At 34.7% G+C, this 25931-nt stretch overlaps 1 protein-coding gene across 2 annotated transcripts in view; it reads left to right on the top strand.

Annotated features, from left to right (window-relative positions):
• Urm1 (Ubiquitin-related modifier 1) overlaps positions 1-25931 on the top strand; it is a 68310-nt gene that overhangs the window by 1132 nt on the left and 41247 nt on the right. Inside the window, exons 4-6 of one of the 2 annotated variants that reach the window (XM_029317190.2) lie at positions 1258-1306; positions 4667-4738; positions 4841-5397. In XM_029317190.2, coding sequence (XP_029173023.1) covers positions 1258-1306; positions 4667-4735 — 118 coding nt within the window. In that variant the 3' untranslated portion in view covers positions 4736-4738; positions 4841-5397. Of the gene's footprint in view, positions 1-1257; positions 1307-4666; positions 4739-4840; positions 5398-25931 lie in introns of those variants that run through there. The other variant, XM_085486989.1, reaches the window with a different exon arrangement.

Below are 25931 nucleotides of genomic sequence, written 5' to 3'. Positions count from 1 at the left end.
TCGAAAAATAATATATGTATATAATAGTAATGAAGGTTGTGCGAAATACTGTGAATACGCGGCATCTCGAGAGCGTCGACTTTCGATTATATCGATCGTATTGATCCGCTATATCGAACTATCGCATTTTCATCATAGTCATAGAGTATAGATATGTCTATACTATGTCATCTTGTGTCTCGCACAGTAAAAGATCGCGGAGCGGGAGATTATTCGCTGTTTATTTTGTTAATTTTCGTTCGTTTCATTAACTCATTCAAGTGTTCGAAAGACAGTATATATATATAGCAGTAATGAATATTGTGTGAAATACTGTGAATACGCGCGTCCGCATAATGTGGAGTTGCGTTTATACAGGTACGCGATCGATCAGAATCATATTGAAATTTCGCATTCGTGTTTATTGTGTTTCGCGCGATAAAGAAGATCCAGAACGAGAGTTGTTTGTTTCTTATTCTGTTAATTTTTGTTCGTTTCATCAAAGACATTATATAGAAGCCAATTTGATCAAGTCCGCTAAACCGATATTCGAGGTTAAAATTAGGATGGTTAATAGACATGAAAGTATTCATATGACATAGATATGAATATTATGCTTGGTTTTAGCCATCCTGTTAATTTTAGCCATCGGTTTATCTAATTGGACTTGGTGCGAAATTGGCCCTAAAATGTTCGAAATATATATAGTATATGTAACACAGTAATGAACATTGTATGAAGTATTGTGAATCCGCGCATATCGATAGCATCGAGTTGGAGTATCGATTATATCGATATACGATCGTATCGATCCGCCATATTAAAAGTTCTCATTCTTCATCGTGTCTCGGGCGGTAAAAGTTCGCGGAACGAGAGCGGGAGTTTGTTCGCTGTTTATTTCGTTAATTTTCGTTCGTTTCGTTAACGCAGTTGAGTGTTCGAAGGATAGTGTATGTATAGCGGTGTAGGTATATGCGGTAATGAACGGTACATATTGTGTAAATACGCCTGTCTCAGTAGTGTCGAATAATTGCAATTATATAGATCGATCAGCCATATTGCAATTTTTCTCTCGTCATTGTGTTTTGCGCGGTAAAAGATCGTGAAACGGGAACGGGAGTGTTTCGTTTCTTGTTTCGTTAACTTTCCGTTCGTTCCGTTAACTTTCCGTAATTGGGAGAGAGCGTTAATGCGAAATTCGTAAGTTTTTAATACACGATACGCTAGCTGTAGGAAAATCGTAAACTCGATTTAAGAAGTTTATCTTGCTTGTTTTAGGAGGCCGGGCATTCTGGTTCTGGTAAACGACGCCGACTGGGAATTGCTGGTGAGTGTTTGTTGCATTTCTGTTTGAATATTTTCATGGACATTCTAAAAATGTTTGTAAAACGAAAAGAAAACTTATACAATTATCGTAAATTTTTAGCGAGCATATCAATATTTTAGTTTCGTGTAAAATATTGTACTTGTTAAATATGTTACTTTTTCTAAAACCATCGGATGTTTTCGACCATGCATTCTATTAGAATTTGGAATTAATGTTTTTTTAAATGAAAATATATACAAAAATAATTGTTTTGATATGAAAATCGAAAAACATTTTTAATTATTACACGGAAAAAAACTATTGATTTCAAATAAATATCTATTTCAATAGTGCCATTAACACCATTTGTTTGAAACTAATAATATTGATTTGCCATGAAAAAATACTTATTTGATATTAGAAATCCTTTTTCAAAACAGATAAATATTTATTTGTCTCAAACAAATAGTGTTAAAGGCACTATTGAAATACATATTTATTTGAAATCAATAGCAGTTTTTTAGTGTATTATTTAATTTATAATATATTAATCTATGTATTAATTAATTAATTGATTCTTTTACACTTTTTCACAAACGAAGTAGAAAAGTTATTAGAATATTTAATATAGGAAATAATCAGAATAAAATTATAAATAATTATAAAAAATAATATTATTATTAAGAAAGGGATAGAATAAACTAAAAATTATTTATTCGATTTTTTAATAATTGTTGTAGAAAAAATTTTTAGATTTATATTCTTTAACGGTTTTTTTGTATTTTTTATTGTAAACTTAAATACTCGATTTATTTGTAATTTTATTATTAATTGTTATATAAAATTTTCAAGACAAGTTGTTGTGTACTTCAAAACTATATTTAGAGTTATTATAACTTCTCATTCTTTTGTAGGAAATTTTTAATACAAATTTTAAATACAGATTTAAAGAACTAATGAGAATGACAAATTTAAATTCGAAAAATATTTGAATAGATTATAACCAGCTACGCAATTTTTAACCATCATACTGATACGAAAATTAATGCACCATGTTCACAGACAATATTTATATTCTTAAATTTTTTTAGTTATATTAAAAATGTATTAATAAAGAAAAAATATACATGCTTAAAACATGCTTGATAATATCGATATATTTAAGAAGTGTCATGCATTTATTATATAATGCATTTATTAAATTTTTTTAAATTTATAAACTTGACCAGATGATTGAATTATTTTAATATTTATTTTGTTTATATAACTTTCTATGTCTTATTTTTTCTTACGTTACATTGCAAGAGGAGAGCAGAGTTGTGAAAGTGAAATCATATGGCAAAATTACTTATATCTTTATATTTTTTTCTCAACACTGAGTTGACATTTTAATCAATATTTTTTTAGAGTAAAATCTTTTTTTATATTTTTTTCTTAATCGATTCTTTTGTCAACTTTGATTGTTATAACTTTGACTTTGTAAAATTGTTTTGATAAAATGTCATATTTTTTTAGATTGAACGATTGAACGATTAAATCATTTTATTATTTATTTATTTCTGAACAGAATAAAAATAAAATCAATGATTTTCGAGAAAAGAATACATAAATATCCAAAAACACGATTTTATACATAGAAGAATATTTTACAAAGATTTTGATATTATTCTTGCATGTATTTTTGAAGTATTTAAATATATCCAATAATCATGCTATATATATAGCTTCATTTTTAAAAAAATTAAGTAGTTTAATATCTACTTCTGTTAAATAAAAAAATTTAATATTTATGTTCAAGTAAACTCCCTCTCTCTCCCAAAATGCAAAAAATCATATAATAAATTGCTGTAAACACAGAAAAATATTTAAGATTTAAAAATATAATTTCAACGTTGTTGAATTCTAGAATAAGATTGCAAATTGCTACAGAGAAGAAAAAGACGCGATTGAAAGACGATGATATCGTGAAAACAAGTGCATAAATATCGTGGAGCTTTTAAAGTTGGGCTTTACGGTTAATAAAACCAAGAACTCGATTGCGGTCTGTGAGTGCCGAGAGATTGCCGAGCGGCGGTTTAAAATATTAATCTCAAAGGCGCGAAGAAGTGTGCGGTACCGAGGCAGACGACACCCCTCGTCGCGCAATATTTCTTTCCCGCTCGCCAACCTTCCCGACAGGGTAGGTAGGTGACGCACGGCCTGCTCCTGGCGTCTGACAAACGGGATACCCCGTGACCGGTTTTTACAAACGGCATAATCGGTCTGTCGACCGTCGCCGCCGCCGTCGTCGTCGTCGTCGTCGTCGTCGCTTACGCGCTGGATACGCGAGGGATGCGGGATAACGGAGCGACTCCGGACGCTGAAAGGGCGCAAATGACCTCGGTTTGCCACACCCACGGAGAGAATTATCATTTTAAATTTGTAAATGTACACGTCGCGGCTATTAGGTGGAGAGAGACGCGGTTCTCTCATGCTCGAGCGGGAAGATGCTGCGACGTCGGGGTGCGTTGGAACGAGGGATAAGATGATGGCTCCGGCCATTATTATGATAATACCGCCGCTTCTCCACGAAGCGCTTCGGCTTTTGCGTTTCCGCGTCTTTTCGTTCTGGCCATCTTCTCAAGACGCACATACTATGTATACTATACGTGTCATCTGCCTTTTCCCTTTCGCTGCTTCTTTTGCCACTCTCATCTGCTTCTCTCTGCTATATAAGCGCTCTAGATGAATATTCTAGGCGAGTTTTTTCATGCTAAAATTTGTTGAACTGTGCACAATAGATCGACGTGCTTGCTATCGATAGTAAAGAGATAAAAGCGCGAACTTAGAATGAAGTCTTCGTAAAGTCAAAATCTATCTTTTATTAATGGCATACACATAATGTATAAGATGTCCCCTACATTCAATAAATTTCAGGATTGCGAATAATTATGAGAGAAATTTTATAATTTATTTTAAATAAACTTTGACAGAAGAAGTAAATGTTTTGGTTTAGTTTGAGAATTAATTGTAGAAATATTTAACTAGATAAATTTAATAGATATTTAAGTCGTAATTTTTAACATTGAATTTATTTGAGAAAATCAAATATTACACTTTATAATTTTTTTCTCATTTCCTTTTTAAAGTAAAATATTAAAAATTGCAGATTAGTTTTTACTTTTTCTATTTCTTTAATGTAATTTTTATTAAAAAAGAAAAGTAGAAATATTTTAAACTCAATGAATATAAAAATTCAAATTTTTAGAAGAATGTATAAATATATGTTTGATATAAAATATTTTCTTCAAGTTTATTCATATTTGTCACATAGTTTCGTACCAAATTTTAATCATGTTTCTCACCTCTCTCGATTGATTAGAAATATAACTTTTTTTTCAGGGTGAAGGCGATTATAAATTGTGTCCGCGGGATAAAATACTTTTCATCTCAACACTGCATGGAGGATAAAAGGTACAAATCTCCAATATGTTGAAAATCGACAAGGATAAGTGCGATCCGAATAACGTGCATTTTCACATAGTATATAAAAAATTTTCTATATATATATTTCAGATCATCGCACTGAGAAAATAAAAGTCTTTTTCCATAAAATATCCATCTATGAAAATTTCAAATAATAATTATGATATTAGATTATAAAAAAAAATAATAATTTTTTTTGTCTTGTAATAATTTGATTATTAAAATAGTTTTTTGAATATTATTAGATTTGGTTGATTTTTTTGAAATTTAGTTTATATTAATATAATGATATTAATTTATGAATTATCATAATAAATGAAGAAATACGTTAAGTGCATATTAAATTAAATTTTTTTAATTGTATGAATTAGTAACATATACAGTTTAATTTTATTTTCGGTCACGTGTGGATTGCATATTTCCTTTGTTGATTTCATGTTTTTATTTTATAAAAAGGTATAACGTAATGAGATATTCATTACTATTATGTTTATTAAAATTGGATATGCAATTTGATGGATATTTAATTAAAGGCAAATTTACACGCTTAAACCTGAAAAAAATGTTTTTGATGACCAGGGAAACTTTGTAAATAAATAAACAATTTTTTATATATACTTTATGCTACATAAAGTATTTGAACTGTATCGAATTATTTTTATCAACATGTTATTTTTTCACTGAGGCATTTTAGTCAGAAAAACCTGAAATAACGTAAGTACTATCCTTTGAAACTACTGATCCTCTTCTTAATTTTTTATTTGTGCATTTTGAACAATGCAAACCTCTTATGCATATTATAGACTTGAAAAACTTTATATATATTGTCAATTGTGTAATAGCGCGCAATAATACGCAGCTCTCTTTTTTAATCGAAAAACTTGTGAACTTGTGATAAGAAATAAATAGAAAAATATTATCACAAAATTTGTGAAATCATTAAATTATGTGTTTTATAACGGCAAATATGTTTGATAGTTCTAAATGTTAGAAATATTACATGGAAAAAATTAGCTAGTATAGCTAAATTGTAACTGTCCGTCTATTACACATTTGGTTATATTAGTAAATGTATATAAAAATAAAAATCAAAGAAATAATATATTGACAATGAAACAGATGTACGCATAATATTAAAATTTTAGCCAAAAACTTCAAAATATTATGTCTTATTTCTGCACGAAAAAAAATTAACTACTTTAACTAAATTTTAGCTGTCCCTATATCGCACATAAAATTTAGTTAGCATGCTTAAATGTTAGCTATGATAACTAATATTTGTTAGCTATAGAATTCTCCGTTAAACTATAACTAAAAAATATTAGTTACCATAGCTAAAATTTAGGCATGATAATAATTAAATTGCAGGTTGTAATATAAAGATAGATAAATTTTAGTTATGGTAACTAATTTTTTTCCGTGTACAAATAAGACATAATATCCTTTTGGCTAAAATTTGAATATAATGCGTACATATCTCATTACCCTCATTGTCACATGGTCAATCTATTATTTCTTTGATTTTTATTTTTATATACGTTTATTAATATACGAAAAGAATACATTTATATATATATATATATAATACTGAGTTAAAAATTTAAAATACTAAGAACTTAAAAATATTTTTTTTCTTTTACAATATTGATATAAGCAGAAATTATTTTGCTCAATCATATTATTAAAAAAATATAATATTTTTAGAATTAAACAATAATTTTTAAAGCTATTTTAAAAGAAAAATATGCGTACCAATAATATATTAAATTTGTAACCTATATGTTACACAAAGATTATTAATATATATTCCATGTGTGTGTAGCTTTATGGTGCAAAAATGTTTGGTAGCATAAAGTCGGGTGAACGAGCACGAACGATCACAAACGAATATCAGCGAACGAGCTTGAAAAGACATTAATTATTAATGTATATTTTATTTCTTAAAATAATTCTCTATAAAATTTACAAAATGTATAAAATAATTTTTTATAAAATTATAAATGAAAAACTTCTCGGATATTCGCTGATATTTAGTTGTAATTGTGTTGGGGTATTTCTTCTCTTCTTTTTAAAAGTTTTTAAAAGACACAACGATTTGATTTTTCAAATAATTCAAACAAGTGATTTCTAATTAAAGCGCACAGCTGCATTTATGCAAATTTTCGCATCGCGAAATTATAGCTACACCTCGTTAATATATCGAAATCATAGTTATTAGGACATAAATCTACGAAATAGATTTCACGATATATCCGGGAAAGCAATCGGTCGCTGGTGGCGGATCGATAGGATCCACCATCACCTGCATCTAGTATAATAATCTAGCGATACACAATGGCGCCAATTAATCACGCGCATGAGCTCCGCATAAAATCGGGAAAAAGATCCTAACGAGCGTCGATCATAAACGACCAATATATAGCGGATCAGCCTCTCTTTCCCCGCGTGCTTTCCGATCTTTTCCCACGTGTGTGCGTTTACACGTATATCCGTTTGCTCGCGCGAGTATGCGAAACGCATCCTCCTATCAACGAGAGCCTGAGTGTGTCGCAATCGCTAATGGCCTGGTGGGGTTGGATGGTCCAGTGATTAATTGTGTCACCCATGATTACATTACGGACGCGCGCTGCGGATCCACTATATTATATACGGCCGTATACGTGCATGTAGCGGGCGGATTGCATGCTTGCACGAGGAAACGCGCGCGTACGTGCCTGTAACAAGTCGCCCAGGCCGCGGGAAACGTGCGTCCCAGCGGAAACGTCCGGCGCGCGCTAATCTGCAATCGCAAGGTGTACCCCGATGACGCATGCGAAGAAACGCTTCGCTAATGCTCGCTGTTGTGCGATATCACGAGCTTTCCGTTTCCGTGTGCGTATTTATGTACTCGTGACGCCGTCTCGTTGATATTCGTAACCGTCTGAGAGCGCTCTCGCACGCACGTATGTATGTACTTCACAGTCCATAATCTATACATACGGCGTGTCTATACTACCAGGGTGGTTCGTGAGTAGCATATGAAACCGAGAGAAATTCCTTATTTAAATGTCAAACGAAAATCTTATGAAAGAGTAGTTTTCACGTAGATTGTAATGGAAAATAAAGATCCCTCCGTGAATTAAAAGGTGCATATAGATAATTCTCATTCAAGTTTCATTTAAATGTGAAATTAACTAACAACATTTTTATTCTTGCGCTTTAATTTGCACAAAATTTGTACAATATGTAACTATTTTTCTTGAGATATTATTTTTATAAGAATAATTACCTCGTTGTATGTATACAAGATCTACACGGAGAGAATTTTGTCTTAGAATTTACCCTGAAAATCATATGGTAATCGTGGGATAATATAGTATTGGAAGAATTTTATAAGAGTTTCTCTGATTAATATTTAGCACAACAAAAATATTAATATGTACATAGTAAAATTAATCAAACATATTTTATATATTATTGCGCTAAATATTAATCAGAGAAACTCTTGTCAAAGTCTTCCAATACCATATTGTCCTACGATTATCACACACACGATTCTCAGAATAAATTCTTTAAAAAAATTCTCTCTGTATTTTTATACGGTAATCGTAATCGTATATACTATTTTTAAATATGATTTTTATGATTTGAACTCTGTGAAAGTTATATCTTCTTATACTCAGGAAAGCTGTCATTTCTTCTCTGATATGATGAGTTATTTAAACTCTTTCTTAAAACCATCCGAAAGAATTATACATTCGCTATCCGCTTATTTTTTACCGGTCTTTAAATGTTCAACATTTTTGGTCGAGGCTCGACTAAAGTTGGACACGTGCACAAACTTACCGGGGAATTAGATCCGAAGGTGAAGGCCTGGGATTCTCGCGCGAAGATGAAATCGGCTCGGTATCACCGCAGTATTAAAGTTTCGCGACGTCTCTAACAGTTGTTCCACTTTTAAATGTAGGGATAATTTCTGTTATCTCCAACTGGCGTGGTGTGCACCGCGCGATGCCGCGAAATATAAAATAATAAAAGGGCACGACGAACGGGAACGGGACGACGGGAACTTTGGCCATTACGTCGAACAGTTTGGCGCTAACGCGTCTTCAACTTTTAACGGCCCGGTCTCATATTTTGTATCCCTTTTGCTATTTCTTGTGCAATTTAGACGGCTGAATTTCGCAATTTTATACATTGAAAATCCAATGAAATCACTTTGAAATATTATGATTGCATATTTGAAATAAAATCCAGAGCACCGAGAGTATTTTTTTTTCCTCCAGCATTGGTAATTATGTAGTATTTAGTTGCATAATTACATTTAACTTGCGATTCCCTTTCGCGGGTAATATTTGTTTTAGTTTACCGCTACCCAGCCATTTGGCTACTAATCCTCTTAGTTGCTTCCTATCTGGCGCGCCGCTCCGGTACGCGGCTTTTGTATTTTGATTTCTGCGCATATACACCACAATTAAGTTGTTGTTAAACGTACTAAAATGTACTTTTTATTTACCAAAAACTGCAATATATTATAAATATATATTCGAAGAGAAACAGATTTTTTCTCTTCTATTTTTATTATAATTACAAAACAATATTATATATTAGAAAGAGCATTACAATTTTATCTATTATATTATACACGACACGTTATTTTCAAATTGTATTTCCATGGGAAGGGAGGATTATATTTATTCTAAATTTCTAAATTTTCTAAAACCATGAATTTTTAAAAAACTAATAAACTTTCAAAATAGGAAAGAAGAGAGATGAGATTATTGTGCTGCGATAAGCACTTTATTTTGAGTCTTTTTTATCTTTATCTTCTTAACATAAAGACTTCTCTAAACAGTTTGTGTATCGTTTTTTATGCTGATAGCCTTGATATTTTTGCGATAACAAGAACAACCGCTTAAAAATTGCAAGCTCGCTCCAATGACACGTAGATCGTCAGACGAGGAAAAGAGATGTATAGTAGTAAGATTGCCATAAAAGATCCGGGGGGGATTTGTTGGTAAAGACGAATAATCTTGCACGGAGATAACATCTGCTGGTTCACGCTTGGCTACGAGCCCAAAATCATTTCGATAGGATCGAGATCTATTTCCGATTTGATTTCCTACTTTCGCGTTTTTTCGTTCGATATTTGTCTACTATCTATCGGTGTTCACCAATATTCTCGTGGCTTTTCCTCCTTTTTTTTTCGTAAAAATATCTCCGAAACGTGGACCATCGGAATAAAGCGAATAGTTTTACAACCAGTAGCGAATAGACGCTATCGCGTTACATTTTCTTGAAGCACGACGCCCGCATTGTTCCTCGTTCTGCGATTTCTGTTGCTGATCATCACAGACTCACCTCGACCGACTGTTTTAAGAACTTCAACGATGGCTCTTTTAAAGACACCCTTTTTTTTGCTCTCAACTCGAGGAAAACGTAAAAAAAACCTGTTACAAAGAAACATTTACAAATGCTTTCTCCGACCTTAATGAGCTTTGCACATGTTGTAGGATAGCTTAATATAAAAGACACGTACTTTTTTTTTATATGCACGAATGCATATTTGAAAATTGGGTTAAAATTATGGAAGCTGAAACAATTTTACGAATAATTTTAACAGAAAGATTCTAATTAATAGAATTTGCACATCTTTAATTTTATAAAATTATTGTTTGAAATTTAATTCTTATATATTTATTACCTAGATTATTATTCAATATATAATTTCTTTTTTAATGTAATTTAACATTTTTACTCGATAAGTCTTTTAATTTTTGGATGAATTAGAAGTAATTTTATGAAGCATTAAATTTTACGATTATATAAATTAGTCAATGAAACAAAAATATTTTTTATTTTCGTTTAGCATACTTTTTATGTTGTAAATAGATAAGATCAAAGACACTTTTTAACAATAATATAAAAAATAATATGCGATATAGTATCGTTTTCTGGGTGATATGTTTCATAAAGGGCGTGGTTACGAGTACAATATCTCGTGGAATCATTTGATCGGTAGGTTTACGGGAGTCAGTCGATCGTAAAAAGGGATCTTGACACATAGCTCGTAAAACCGACTTAATTCGTCCTATAAAGGGAAACGCCTTCGTTGAGGCTAGCGGCTAACGTCTCTCGTTTTTCCTTCCGCTCACATACGCTTTATACGTCTCGATCATTAGACCTGCATTTTCTATTAAATTCCATTCGCTTCGCTTAATTAAAATAGTTCTATTCAAGTACAACTTTATTTCGCAAATTTAAGAAAAATTTATTTTTTCATTATTATTAAATACGTAGTAAATCGGTAATTTCATTTTAATTAAATTTACTTCCTTATGTGACTTTGAAATGCAAGAATATTTAAGTATAGAAATATTTGCCGCACAAATATATTCGTAAGTTAAACTAATAAATATATTATACTACTATATTTTCGATAATCGGAATATTACATAGGAATAGCACAATATATAGGAATGACATTCCGTGAATGACATTAGAGATCCGAATCGAATCAACTCTTTCATTATCAGTACCTCAGCTAGCTACTAATATAGCTCTTCATTTTGCACAAATACGTACACGTATAATTTCACACGGTCCAGGGACCGAAAGCGCACCTGTGTGCTCCAAAAGGTAAACGGTGGAAAGGAAAGATAGGATAATAGAAGAAAGATTCGAGGGTAGAAGAAGACAGAAAAAAAGAGAGAAGAAATTTTCTTTCCCTAATATCTTCCCATCTCCCGTCGAATGCACAACTCTGGCAAATTGGAAGAAGTGTGCCCCCTACCTCTCGACAGCCCGGGGTGTATGTTAAGGGTAAGCGAAGGGAAGGGGTAGTTGGCGGCGGATTGCACAATGCACAAGATTTCGTCCGGTCCATCGGGAGTCCCGTCGCGTTCCCATGGGCAGCTATTAGGGTGCGGAGGTCTTCGTGGAGGGATTTCCTCCGCAGGACAGCCATCCTGCAGCAGGACGAGGAGTACAAGGAGGGGCAAGGATGGCAGATAATTTGTCCAGCGTTCCCTCTTTCGTCCCTTCTTCTCTTTCTACCACCCCTTCGTCGACGTTTCGTCGATACTCAGGAAAAGCATGGGGACAAGTCTGCGCCGCTGACCCGAATCTCAACTAGATGTCTATGTCTATGTTAGTTATATCGACACGTAACAAATTCCGGTAATATGCGACAATGTTTGCGGTGAGAATGTACTAATACGGTCGTTTTAGATGGATGAACATTTAACAAATAATTCTCTCGCGTTTTAAATGATCTTTCTCACGTAAAAATATATTTTATATACGATAAATAAAAAGAACAGACGTACATTATACTATGTTATTAAACATATACTATATTTCAGATTTTTTAAATAATTAATAAAGTATTTCTATATAAATTTGGATGGTTAAATTGACTAAAACATGTACGAGCATTAGTACGCTTACCTTACCGCACGCGCGTTTTAGTATGCTCTGTGAGCGATCGTGAACAATTGCCAAAGCGGGTGCATGCGAAATCCAGGGTGCATTTAGGCTATCAATTTTCTGCGCTACTCGATATTTCCAGTATCACACAATTCTCTCATGCGGCACGAAGTGCTGCGAGAATCTTGCCAGTTTTGCATCAGCGCAATACCAAAATCATATATATATATATATATATATATATATATATATAGAGTGTACTGAATAATACATATGGCTGACGCCGCATACAATGTGAAACGCGCGAATATTGAACAACTTTATATATTTAAACATCTCAAAAATATATTTAAAATAAAAAATTGATTCAATGATAAAAATTGAGCAATTGTGCTTAACAATTTTATGCGTTAAAATTCAACGTTGGTGTCTTAAAAATGTAATAATAATAGGATGAATTTTTCCACTTATAACTTTTCATACACAAGTTAAATAATGTGCCTGATGCAGCTGGCTATGGACTAAATTCGGTTATATTGTTCTTACAGTTTTATTCGTAATTTCATTTAACGTATTTACCGCACGATAAATTCCGAAGTTTATTGCCTTTCTCGAAAACAACGCACGATATACTTGTACTATAAAGAATTGAAGCTGTTGTACTTTCGAGCTAAATAATGTTCTGAAAAGTAATTAAGAGAAAAAAGAATATTTTTATTTATGATAAAATCTTATTCTCTCCGTATTGCGTTCTATATTCCGTTCTTATATTACATCTTCGCGCAATTTTTTTTTTATATCACGTAATAATATGTCTTATTTTTCGTGTTCATTCAATAAAGTTTTATTAAAAATAGAAGCGAGTAAAAAATACAATAAAAGGAAAATCGATGAAAAATTTCTATATTAAACACATTTCTTTCACGTGTCTTAAAAGGATTTGATTTTTTGGTTACTTATTGTGAAATAATATTAAATATGTTGTTTATTATGATTCGTGAATCATTACTAAATAATATATATAAGCTTTTAAAATTTAATTACATAACTTACGTAATAGCAAAGATATACATTGTTTAGCAATTTTAAGATTAAAATGAAAAAAATTGTAAATGTCACATATATATATACACACATTTTTTTATATAACTTTATTGTATAATCATGAAAAAGTTATCATAATAATATAATGAATTAATTCTAACGGTCGAGTAAGACTCGATTATAAACTATAATAAAAACAAATTTCCTATGCATACGAAAATATGAATATTTTATTCAACGGTTGCACCCTGTTTGGCCGGAAAATTCCTCGGCTCGTTATACCGTAGGAGAATAATTCCATAAGGACAAACGAGAAGTTTAAGCGATGGGCCCGGTTGGTACGGGGCGGAAAAAAAGAAAATTGTGTGTCAGACACTATCAGGGCGACTTCTTACTTCGGTAATTCCTCGGTAGTGCTTGGTTTCATATAACTACGACTTTCGGTACGGTGAATTTCGGTGTGCGAGGTTGCTGCGGCCGTGCCAGAGAGGGTGGTAAATGGTACTAAAGAGAGAACGCAATTTGTATGTACAGTAAGCCGCTGTAATTGCCAGACCACCTATCTACCATCGTAAATGCGTATCGAGTACCCCGACTCTCCTCTACCGCTCTCTCCCGTTACCGCCAATTTACATATTATAATTTATAGATGAGAGATACCGCGCCACAGGAGAGAAGCGGCTGCTTCTCCCACGAAGTTGGAACTTTAACGTGCTTCGCGGTGATAATTCTTTCCGGTCTCAATGCTATTTCAGTCTGTCGTGCAGCGATATTAAACTTTACATGGCGTATTGCGGGAATTTTATCTCTAATAATGTTTAAAGAGAGAAATATTGCATAAATTCTAGTTTTGTTACTTCGAAAAGTAATCTATTATTTTATTATTTTATTTTGTACTTTGTGCATAAAAGAGACAAATTTTCAAAAATAAGAAAACGATTTTAATCAGTTATGTTAAACCTTGTTTTTTTTTTTTATAGAAAATATGGAATTTTGATATTTCAAGTCATTCTGTGTTCTATATACAATACTTTTCCAGAAATACAAGCAATGAATTTTTCTGCTCATTCATGAACGATATTTATTCATGACTTTCTTGCAACGACCGATTCGCTTATTTCTCTTTTTTTGCGGAACAATATATTGATTAAAGGGTGAGGCTAAAGTTGCATTGTAATGATATTTTCACAGTTTTTTTTTTTTTTTTTTGAAGAATTTCAGTATCATTTCGTGTTATAACTTATAACTTGATATTTTTTGTTTTGGTGTGTAGTTTTTACGCGTTCGTTGTACTTGCCGCCAGAAAATTTCATTCTAAGAACATCAGTCCGTGAAAAGCGCAGTAAAAGTGAGAAGTGGTAGTTTATTTTATACTGACATGCTTTTACGTGGCGCGACGAAAGCTCGTTGATTATGACAGTGTTTTGGATGTACAAGAGGGTGCACTCCGTGATAAAATCTAAAATGTTTAAGAGATGACGAAGCGGATGAAGATGTACGAGCCCAGAAAATTACCGCATAGAGAAGGATAGAGATAGAATGAGAGAGAGAGAAAAAAGATAGCTTTTACGAAAACTAAGACGTACTTAACCCCGGGGTTAAAAGGTGGAGAGTCATCGCGTGATTGTGGAACGTTATCCTACACCACATAATCCGGCCAGCAAGGAAACGTTTCTGCTAAAGATTTGCGCTTCTTTTCCGATGTTGGGACAGGACTGGATTGTAGGAACCTGGAAGGATTAGTACTTAATGATCTCGTATGAATTTTTAATTAAAAAGTAAATACAATTCTTGAACTATTTAAAACACGCTGCAAAGAAGCAATTTTTTATTAGGTTTCGTTCTTTTTAGTACTTCTGATTAAATAACTGATAATGTTTTTTGATAAATTAGTGATAAATTTTATAATTAGTTATATGAATAACTATTTATTATTATTAGTTGTTATTATTATAAGAAGAAAGAAGAAGAGGATGTAAGATAGAAACATTAGAAAATAATACATTTATTTAACGGCGTGATGAATGTTATTTACGATATTACGATGACAGGCGAAACTGTCAACTGTTGGCACTTGCTAGAGTTTAACTGCATTCGCTCGATCATAGATTTTTATTGCTTTTTTTATTTATTTTTCTATGAGTTATTCAACGAATGTCTACGATGTTTTGCTATTTCGCGAAGAATACGACGTAATACGGCCATTTACGGATGAAATTGCCTCGAGAGCGAAGATTCATTTTTGAGAGGAACTAAGAAATGGTTCGCGCGCCAATGTCTTTAAAATTGAGGCAATATTACATCGATATAATAAACACTTGTGCAAGTGCTTCTTCAGCAGCTTGTCTAAAGATAAGTTTGTTGTACAATGTAGTATTGATCTTCTGATTTCTTTTATGATTGCGAGTCATATATCTATACGTGTAATAGCTCTTTTTTTCTTTGCCTCTGAACAGAATGTCATATTGTCAATTTTCAAGATATTAGTGCGGCTTATCGGTTTTGTTCGTGTTTAATAGATTTATATTGAATTTTTATTAAAATAAAAAAAAAATAAAAACGCGACTTCAGAGTGCATTTACGGATCGTGTCAAAGGATTTGGCGGTATAGAGCATATAATACTGAAGATTAGAGAGTGTGGAATTGTATAAAGCGCTTATCATACCTATTCAATCGCGCTTACATAGCATCTATATACTACGTTTTAAGAATACTAAGAAATAAGAACTCCGCGTGTAAACGTGATTGAATGTGCATGCGCATACGTGTGAAAGAATACTCGCTAAAAAAGGCGTTTTATCCAGCTCTGAGAGAAATCGATCATTCCGAAAGCGACCATAATACGATTGAGAAATTGCAAAGAATTCCTTTACTAAAAGCTGCGATATCGACAAAATAAAACGTGAATTATAATAATAATAACCGTTCTATCACGTTTCATATCACGCACTTTTAAATCGAGTTGTTTTGCAGCTTATGCGCCAAATTGCTATTGTATCAATAATATTTAAATAATATAAAAGAATTTAATAACTAAAAATTTATATTGTTAAATAAAGTTAATTTCTCTTCTCAATGAAAAGGCTTAACAGCTTTTAACTTATAAATGATTAAAAATAGTTTTTTTGCAAAAATTAAGCTTTAGATTATATGAATGATGAAAAACAAATTTTATTCTTTTAATTTAATTTCAAATTTATTTCAGCCGAGTTTTTAAATTTAAACTACCAAAATATTAAATATTGAAATTTAATAAAATAAGAAGCGTGAAAAAATGATTTGTAATTATATTTTTCCTATAAGAAAAAGTTTGTTCCGCAATTAGTCAGTCGATACATTTGCAACATTTGTCAACTAATTTAATATTCGTTTTATAATCATAAAATACATAAACGAGAAAAATGTCTGAAACTTTGCAACGTTAAATGTACCGAAAGTTAATTCCACAATCTCTTATGTTTACAAATCTGTGGCCGAAAGGCTGTGATGAGCTATTCATCAATATACATGCGCAGCAAACTTACGTACACTTCATACTAACGAATGCTCTTGAATAAATCGATAAGTGCGAGACATCGTTCTTCGAGAAGAAGACTCGCTTCGGTAGAGTTACCGTGCCACGCTAGAAATTCTGAGCATGGGCGCAACATTGAATATGCATTAGCGTCACTACGTCGTCGGGGTGCAACGTCGAAGGGATGGAGGGTTTGGCAGTGACTCACATTGTGACTGGAATAAACAAACTACGTTTTAAGTCTCTTTCTTCAGCGTCGACGATAGCCGCCGTCGTCGACGATGGCTAGCGTCGTCGTTTCAACTGCAGAACGAAGATCCTTGATCGAATTATCGTAATCACGCGTTTCCTCGGACGGAGAACGACTCTTCTTCCCTTCAATTTTATTTGCGCACGTTTCCGACGAACGAGCAGGTCGCTTTCTTCTCGTTATGAGGCAACTGCTGCGAAAAATACCCGTGTCACCCTTTTGCTAAAATATCTTTTGTTAAGATTTTATCAATGAGGAAATGGCAATCGCTGTTACGTGCAAAACTCCATTCAGCGTAATGATAATGATCATGTCAGTACTTATTCAATCAGTCTCCATTTTTTTTTACATTCGTATACTGGAAAAAATATTTTGTTGCATCAACAAAAATTCTGTTCGAAAATGGACGAAACAGAATTGCTGGTTGAATCGACTAGAATTCCTTTTAATGCAACAAGCATCTTGTTTGCATGATAAATCAGTTATTTTGTGCAAAAAAGATATTTGTTGCATTAAAAGGAATTCTGATAGATTCAACTAGTAATTCTGTTTCGTCCATTATCGAACAGAAGTTTTGTTAATGTAACCAAATTTTTTTCCAGTGTGATAAAGATTTGAAAGAAATCTCGCGTATGCGTATGCAGATTTAAACAAATGATACTAAAAATGCTAGTTTCGCTTTTATCCGAAAATATAATACATGCAAAGTATATACATATATACACCGAAAAAAAATTTAGTTAATGCTTATAAGTATTTATTTCAATACTATTAAATAAATCATTTATTTAAAACTAATAATATTTATTTGATGTAAGATCTTTTTTAAAACCAATAAATATTTATTTGTTTCAAATAAATGATTCATTTGACAGTATTGAACTAAATATGTATTAATTTAGTCATTTTTTTCAACGTATAATATTAAGTAGAGAGACACTATTTCTAGAGAAGAGGTGATTTTTTTGAAAATAACACAAAATTACGTTACCATTGAAACGAAGGTGGACACTCTCCCGTGGCGCCAGTCATTAATTTGTCTCGGGGCGATCCATAATCAGGATCATGTCGTTGAAGGGAGAGCCGGCCAGTCGAGGGTGCGTAAAGGAGCTAAGCCGTAGCGTATCGGCTCACACGTGGACGTGCGTGATAACGAAGCTTACCGTCGTGATTGTCGCGTGTGCGTATATATTGTGCATGTGCATGCGCATAGATGGGTAAATGATCCTGGGAAGGGGCTTAAAGTTTGATATTACCTTGGCAAGTGTCCATGGCAATCTTATAATTCAAACTGTTCACTATAGCTATTATGCGTACGTCGTATTCCCAGTGCATGTGGAAACGACAGAAAGGCATCCGTACGTATTACTATATATATATATATATATATATATATATATATATATATATATATACTTAACGTCGATTTCGCGATATTCACGTCGAGACGCGGATTCGATTCTCTTCCGAATCGTATAGGCGTACATTTAGATCGCGGCGCAAAATTACCGCGATACTTTTGGCAGCCGCTTCGACCCCTGCTGGAAGTTAAATTCAAACTTTAATTAACGTGCCACCTCGTCGCGGATTCGTTCGGAATCGCGTGGTCCGAAATTGCGGGAGTATGTGCATTATCTATCGTCGTGTGTTCGCGCCGTCACTATCACCGCAAAAATTTGCCGAAACTTTTCGAACGAATGACGGACCGTGACGGTGCGGTGGTTAGACATCTAAATGCGATAATTATTTCGCACGCAAGTACGTCACGGTATGGGAGAAAAAAAATTTATTCGCGCTGAAATACGTTATTGACGAAGATTACACCGTTCGAGTTTATCCGTGTCCGTCGTGTTTTTTAGAGGGAATAAAAGCGCCGGGAAACTCGATTTTTACGCGAGCAAACCTATCGTGTTTGCAGACATAGCGTACTCGTATTTGATGACGATCTTTCGATCGTCGTATTGATCCTGCATTGTCCCTCGCACTCGATGGAGCGTAAATAGGGATGTACTATCACGTCAATATTATCGGGCGAACATGCTTAACCAACTGGATTTATACTCGACTGACATAAAGAGAGAAAGAAACTAGCAAAAATTTGTAATTTAAATCATTGGATGGAGATTCCAATGGACGTTTATATTTATATTTATGCAATATTTCTGCATTTATTCATCTGCATTATATCAATTTTTTAAATATTTTATATTTTTAAAAATCACATAATATCGATTTCACTTTGCGATAAATTTTTTTTCGGTCACTTCCTTTTTCACTTAAAATGTTGAGGACATCAAATTATTGAATTCGGAAAAGCAAGGATTATAAAAATGGAAAAAAATATACGAAGGATTTCTTCACAGCGAAAGCGGTGAATAATAGCTGGAGATAATTGTTCCTTTCGTTTCTCGCCATTCATATACAATATATATACTATATACTATATATATATATACGAGACACGGGGAAGGAGAAAGGCGCGGCGCGAAACGAGAAGTAGTTATATTGCTAGGCTGGGTGCCAGAGGCCCTTGTAAAGCTACCCTGTGGCCTTATTATAATAAACCGCGAGAAACGACATGACTTATGTTACAAATTGTTCGTGACATTAGATTATCATCACAGATACTTTCTTTTCTTATATTTTTCATCGACGAATCGAATTATCGAGATCTCGCTATTGAATGACATTTTTATAATCAAGAACAATAACTGCAAAATTACTTGTGGTATGATTTTATATGGAAAAATATTAACAAGTATATATATATATATATATATATATATATATATATATATAAAATTAAGTTGTATTTTAAGAAAGACTTTTTTCTTTAAAAGTTGTAAGTTATAGTGCTTACAATGAAATACTGGTCTAAAGACGACGTGCTGTGAGAGAACTTTTGCTGTACAGCGATAATAACAGCGACGTTGTCAGCAAATGAATTTTGTCTTGAGTACCGTGCTATAGTAAAGTCCTGCTGCTCTTAATATTGCATTTGAATCAAAAATTTGTGCTTTCATCTAACTGCAGAAGACTGAAAATGGTTAAAAAGTTATAAGAGAGTTGTGAAACACCGCGTTAAGTATTCTTAGTAGATAAGGAAAATATCGAGCAATAATAGACGAGCTACGGGTAACTTTGAGGGAAAATAATAAAATAATGCTAATCTTATATAGATATTAACTTGCTCAGAGTGACGAAAGAAGCGGTAGAAGCCAACAGACACGATAAAAGAGGCGCAATCTCTGTCGGGGGACAATATTTAAACTTCATTATAAAGCCAGTAGACCAGGCGTCCTGTTGCCTCTAGCTTTACTTCTTTTTTTCAACCACCCACTCACCTCTTCTGCTACACCACGTTGCTACAGTTCCGTTTCGCGCTTCGTGCTTTACGAGATAAAACGAAAGTAGTTTATTCCTGCAGAATCTATTGTGTAGCCTATTTAGATATAGCGTGCTTTTTTTTTTTAATTTTTAACCAAGTTTATAGCTAACTGCTATACAACGTCTTGTCGCGAATTATTGACGAATTCAAATAAACGAAGTTTATATTTGACTTACGATATGGGTTAAGTGTGGATAGACCGTGAAGTTTCCGGAACCCCATCCCGAAATCCTATGCACGATCTGAAACTTCTTTACTCAAATAGGAATCTTAACGTTTCCACTTTTCGCGTGTTTTATTGGAATATCTTCTTACTCGCTTGGATTGCACGGCGGCGGGAAAGGTAGAGGCGTAAGGAAGTTGCCGAAGATAAGGCGAATTGAAACCTAAGGAGGTGTCGGCAGAAGAGGTTGAAGTGGTATCGGGGGTGTTGCTAGGTTACTACCCTGCTTCCGTTGATGAGAGCCGAAGGTGGTAGACGGCCAGGTTCAATGCGTACGCGTTCGATAGCACCGAGGCTCGACGTGCGGCGTACTCTCGAACGTTCCGCTTCTTCTTTGCGCCCTGTCGATTTTACAGATCTTAATTTCTCTCTCGCGTCTATCGCTTTCATTTGCCGCTTCGTCTGTTCCGCCCCGAAGATAATTCCGGTCTGTTCATTTCCGATAGTATTTGATCTCGCGAATATCGTGCTATTCAAATAGCGATAGTGTATAGAAACGTATGGTTAATTATAACGCACTATTTACTCGAGCGAATCGATATTTTAGAATCGCTCGTTTTGAACAAAATATATTATTTTAATATTGTCATTTCTTCTAGTACATTAATCACAAAGCGCAGTTGTCATTTAAAATAGAGAGTGAGAGGAGTCGCGTAGACAGAGAGCATGTTTTATCATCTGAAAATATTTGTGATATATACAGAAAAGAAAAGTGGACACATTAAGTATCTTTAATTTTGATTAAAAATGCATTCATGCAGTTTGATTATGATGGATTAGTTTATAAAGATTTTTTCTATTATAAACTGTCTTTTATTTCTGAATAACGTTAACATTTTACGATATATCACAGTTAATAATTTGGCACATTTAATTTAATAACATATCAATTTTATGCATAATGAAAAGCACACTTTTACGTTAAAAATATCTCCTGATATTTTAGCGTGATACATTATCCTACGATCGCATGACGTGATCAATTGCGAAATGCAAAGAGACGAGACTGCCGGAAGGTATATAATACGCGCATATCGTTTACACGGTACGTTGGAAAATAAATCACACGAGCTGTCCTTAATGGCTGGTCAGCGCGCGGTCGCTGGTGTTAAACACAGTTCTGGTTTTAGTAAGGATAACCGACAGTAAACCCTTCTACCATGTGGCATCCCGTTAGATACACCCGCGATCCGTTACGTCGGTCCCTCTTGTTTCGACGTTGTGGTTGCATTAAAACAACCTGTTACCTCACGGAGCAAGTCGTTGGATGCGAATTTCTGGCAGCAATTTATCGGATAACAATGAAAATTAACCGATATCGCGGCCGTTATGTAACTCCATCGTTCGCGCGAGACTTGATTACATTACACGTCATCTACACGTCGACAAATTCACTTTCGTAACGAGAACACGTTGCAATCTCGATTGATTATATCGACACACCCGGTATATTTTGGCAGCTGAAATAATCGAGGGAGAATAAGGTGCCGCGATGATTTTTAGAATCCAGTTCGCAGTCACCGTCGCGAAATGAACTTCCTTTTTAACGACGGCACTTTCCCCCGGTGAAAAAAAGCAGCAGGCACCCTCCGCTTTCTTTTTTTTCGCTCGCGGCGTAAAACGAGGCCATCTCGAATCGGTCTGTATCGGTTCAATTTTCATTTTCACCTGGCAGCTTCTCCAATTTTCTTCGGGTGCTCTTCCCTTTCCATTTCGAGTGAGTACATACTCGAGTTAACGACTTCATCTGGCGACTGAACTTGTGAACCCTCCGTTCGAAGTCCGTCCCGGGACTCGCGGCGCGAGTGCTTCAGCTCGAGAACTCGCTGGTCGCGGGACTTGGAAAATTAATTAATTTGTTTCATTAGAAGAATCAATATTGTTGCAGTTCCGCGGCTACCTCGGCCACTTTTCCCGCTTTAGTTGTCTTATCAGTCCTCCTTTGATCGGTCCCTCGCGCTTTTCTCTCTTTCGCTCTCGAACGAACGAACAAACGTACCCGGCGGCAATTTCGACCTTGGGAAACGCCAAGTTTTGAACGAGGGGGCCGCGTAAACCGATGAGCACTCAACGTCGCGATATTCCATCTTCCGGTCTCGCTTTGCCGACGTTACATTATTCCGGCCGCGAGTCTAAGCAGATTCGATCGTGCCGTGGCAAAGGAAATTCGCATTACGCCTTGATCGTCCGTTGAGACAGTGACTAGGAGAGTAAATTCTGTTCTCTCTACGAGATACGAGTGTGCGTGTCTGTCTGTGCGCGCGCACTCGATCTCCTCGCCTCCGAATGGAGAAATATTGTTTCTTGCCGTACTTTCGATCCCTTTTTCTGGGAACCGGCGCGACAAATAGAGTTTGCGCTTTATATCCTCCGATGCTATATAAATTGCGCTAAAGTGCAAAGTACAGAAAATAGGAGCGACGAGATTTTATTATTCCAGAGTAACACAATTTTCAGATTCGTAATAGTTTGTTGTTTAAGGTTTGGAAATTCAAGACTGTTAATTATTACGTGCGCTTGGAAACTATGGAATTTTAGAAACAAAAATCATGTAATTTAACACACAAATATTTATTAATATTATTAATTGTGGGGAAAATTTGACAATTCAATCTGTATTCTTGAACACAAACTCGCAGTATATTCGAGAGTTTGGATTTTCAAATGTATATAAGATTGCAATTTAAGCATTATCGTTTAATTATGAAAAAAGATATGTACCATTGAGTTTTTGGCTTATCTGCGGTTTTTCGTGGTCAGCCGGTGGGTCGACATTATCGTCGGGCGAAACGCGTACCGTGAAAGGGCGATAAGATTCGTGGTGTAAGGGGAAGGAAGATGAGAATCTAGGAAAAAGGCTACCCGGAAAGCCTACGGCAATCATCATAAGGGGATTCGGTGTCCCCTTTCGGCTCTTTCGTCATTGCGGTCCGTCCCGACCGCGTTTTCTCGAGTATTCGCTCATCTCCCGGCTGCCCATCGTTTTCTCCTTCATTCCCTGAGAATGAGTGGCGCAAAAGTCGGCTTAATGGCTCCGCAGAGAACGCGACAGTTGGCTGAAAAAACAATTCCAGTTGCCAAATCTGTACGCAGCCGTAGAGTCAGTCAGCGATTCTTCTCCAATTTACTTTTCCGTCTCGAGTTCTCTTCTTTCTTCTTAAGCCGTGCTTTTTACGATCCGTCCCTTTTTTTCAGAGACTCACAAATGAGATATTCTTCATAAATTTATATTTATACACACACATGTATATGTATACATATATGTTATTATTCACATTGCTATTAGCAATTTAGATGAAACAATTTTCAAATATTTATACATCATATTTTTCTATAAATATATATATTTATATTGTTATACATAATTTCCTTTGTATCAATATTAATAGTCTACATATATGAACATATATCAATTTCATGGAAATAATAACCATTAAGAGAAATAAATGCGATTGAAACAAGGTCATTTCTCTCCGGGTTTTGACATTTGTTCGTCGCAGTTCACTTTTTTCTAGTCTCTCGAGAAGCGCAAGGGTGCGCGATCAGAGATGACACTGAATTTTCTAAGATAAGTTTCTGCCGGTCCGGGATTCCGAGTCATGCATTCCGGATGGGATAAGGGAAATGGTAGAGTCCGAAGGTTCTTGTCGGGGAAGGAGATAGAAGTGGGGTGGCGAGAGTAAGTCGCGTCAGGGTATTCGAGGACGGAAGTGAGCGCAGGCACAGCGGGGCTCGAACTTTTGCAGATATTGAATATCTCAGACCATCAATCACCTTCGGCGTGGCAATATCCGAAAGTATTGGTCTTACATTTGTTTCTATATCGGGCACCGATTTATGAGCGGTGCACGTCCCTTTCGCGTCGAGCTCGATCGCGATCATCGCTCGATCTCGCAGTCGACAGCACTCGGCGATTTGCATCATATTTTACTCCTTACTGTTCATGATCGAGCGATTTTCCATAGACATTTTTGTTTCTACATTTTGACATTTTTCTACCATCACACTTGTTTGACAACAGAATAATTTAATTTTGTACATGTTCTACATTTGAGAACACGCGGAGAGAATTTTCCCTTAGAATTTATCTCGAGAATTATGGTAAATATTAATATGTACATAGTAAAATTAATCGAACATATTTTATACCTTATTGTAGCAGATATTAATATTTTTAATGTCGTAAATATTAATTAGAGATGCACTCTTATGCATGCTTTTCAGGGTAAATTCCAAGAGAAAATTCTCTCTGTTCATAGTCAGAAAATTAAAAATCGACATTTTTAGAAATACAAGGGATTCGGACGCTTTATTAAACTCTCGTGTACAGCAATTAAATTCTTCCGCTACTAATCTCGTGGCGTGCAACTTGGCAGTGTATTCTTGGCTCGTGTACGACATATGCACGAGCGTGTTCAGCTGGTTAGTGGCAAGGATTGTTTCTCTTTATTAAGCTGCCCACCACAAATTTCATTTTCCGCCTCCTTTCTCCCGTTTTGCCGGTTAATACCAGGGTGACAGGCCGCTGCCGAGCGCGAAAACGCTCACACTTGCGCATGTATATGTACGCTTTGTTCCCATATATTATTTTGCGTATACCTACATGCGAACGTGTCGTTATTACACGTCTCCCTTTGTGCGCACGCACATGCGAGCACACGCGTGCGCTCATCTTATACACATTATTTCCTATTCGCCCCGCACGTGTCTTGCTTCAGACTTGCCAGTGTTTTTCTTGACATTTTTTTCATACACATTTCCTAGACACGCAGATTACATTCCGCGTTTGACGTGTATGCGTCGACGCTCTTTCGCGCGATCGAAGTGTACGTGTGGCGTATAGCGATGCATGGGAACAAAGTGCACGAGAAATTTACTGCGCTCTTACTTCTTTTATTTGTTGATCCGGCGTACGTCACAAAACGCTGCATTGAAATTCTCGCAATTTGTCTGCCAGCGAGCCGGTCGATCATCAGGATCTCTCTCGGCTTTTCCGCAATTGTTCTTTCTCTCTTCTTCTTTTGCTTCTACAATTTTCCTGTCAATGCTTCCCTTGAATTTCTCTTCTGCTTAGATGCAATCTTGTTTCTAACAGTTATAATCCTCTTTCACGCTTTTCTTTCAAATTATATTCTTGCGATATTAATTCTCCATTCGGCTAAAGGCTCTATCATCTTCAGCTCTTTCATGTCTCTGTTTTTGTTGCTTTCTTCTATATCTCTATTTTGTTTTTCATTTGCCTCGTCCTTTTTCTATTTTCATTTTCTGCATCCCTTTCTCTAGCTTCTAAAGTTTGCTTTCAAAGTTGTTGCTTTCATCTTTTAGAGCGCTGCGCCGACATTTGCATCTATAGT

Source organism: Nylanderia fulva, unplaced genomic scaffold (genome assembly GCF_048542155.1).
Source record: "Nylanderia fulva isolate GAGA-0341 unplaced genomic scaffold, ASM4854215v1 Scaffold5, whole genome shotgun sequence".
NCBI classification, from domain to species: Eukaryota; Metazoa; Arthropoda; class Insecta; order Hymenoptera; family Formicidae; genus Nylanderia; species Nylanderia fulva.
The sequence above is the reverse complement of the archived record's forward strand: the minus strand, read 5'-3'. Positions and strand labels throughout refer to the sequence as shown.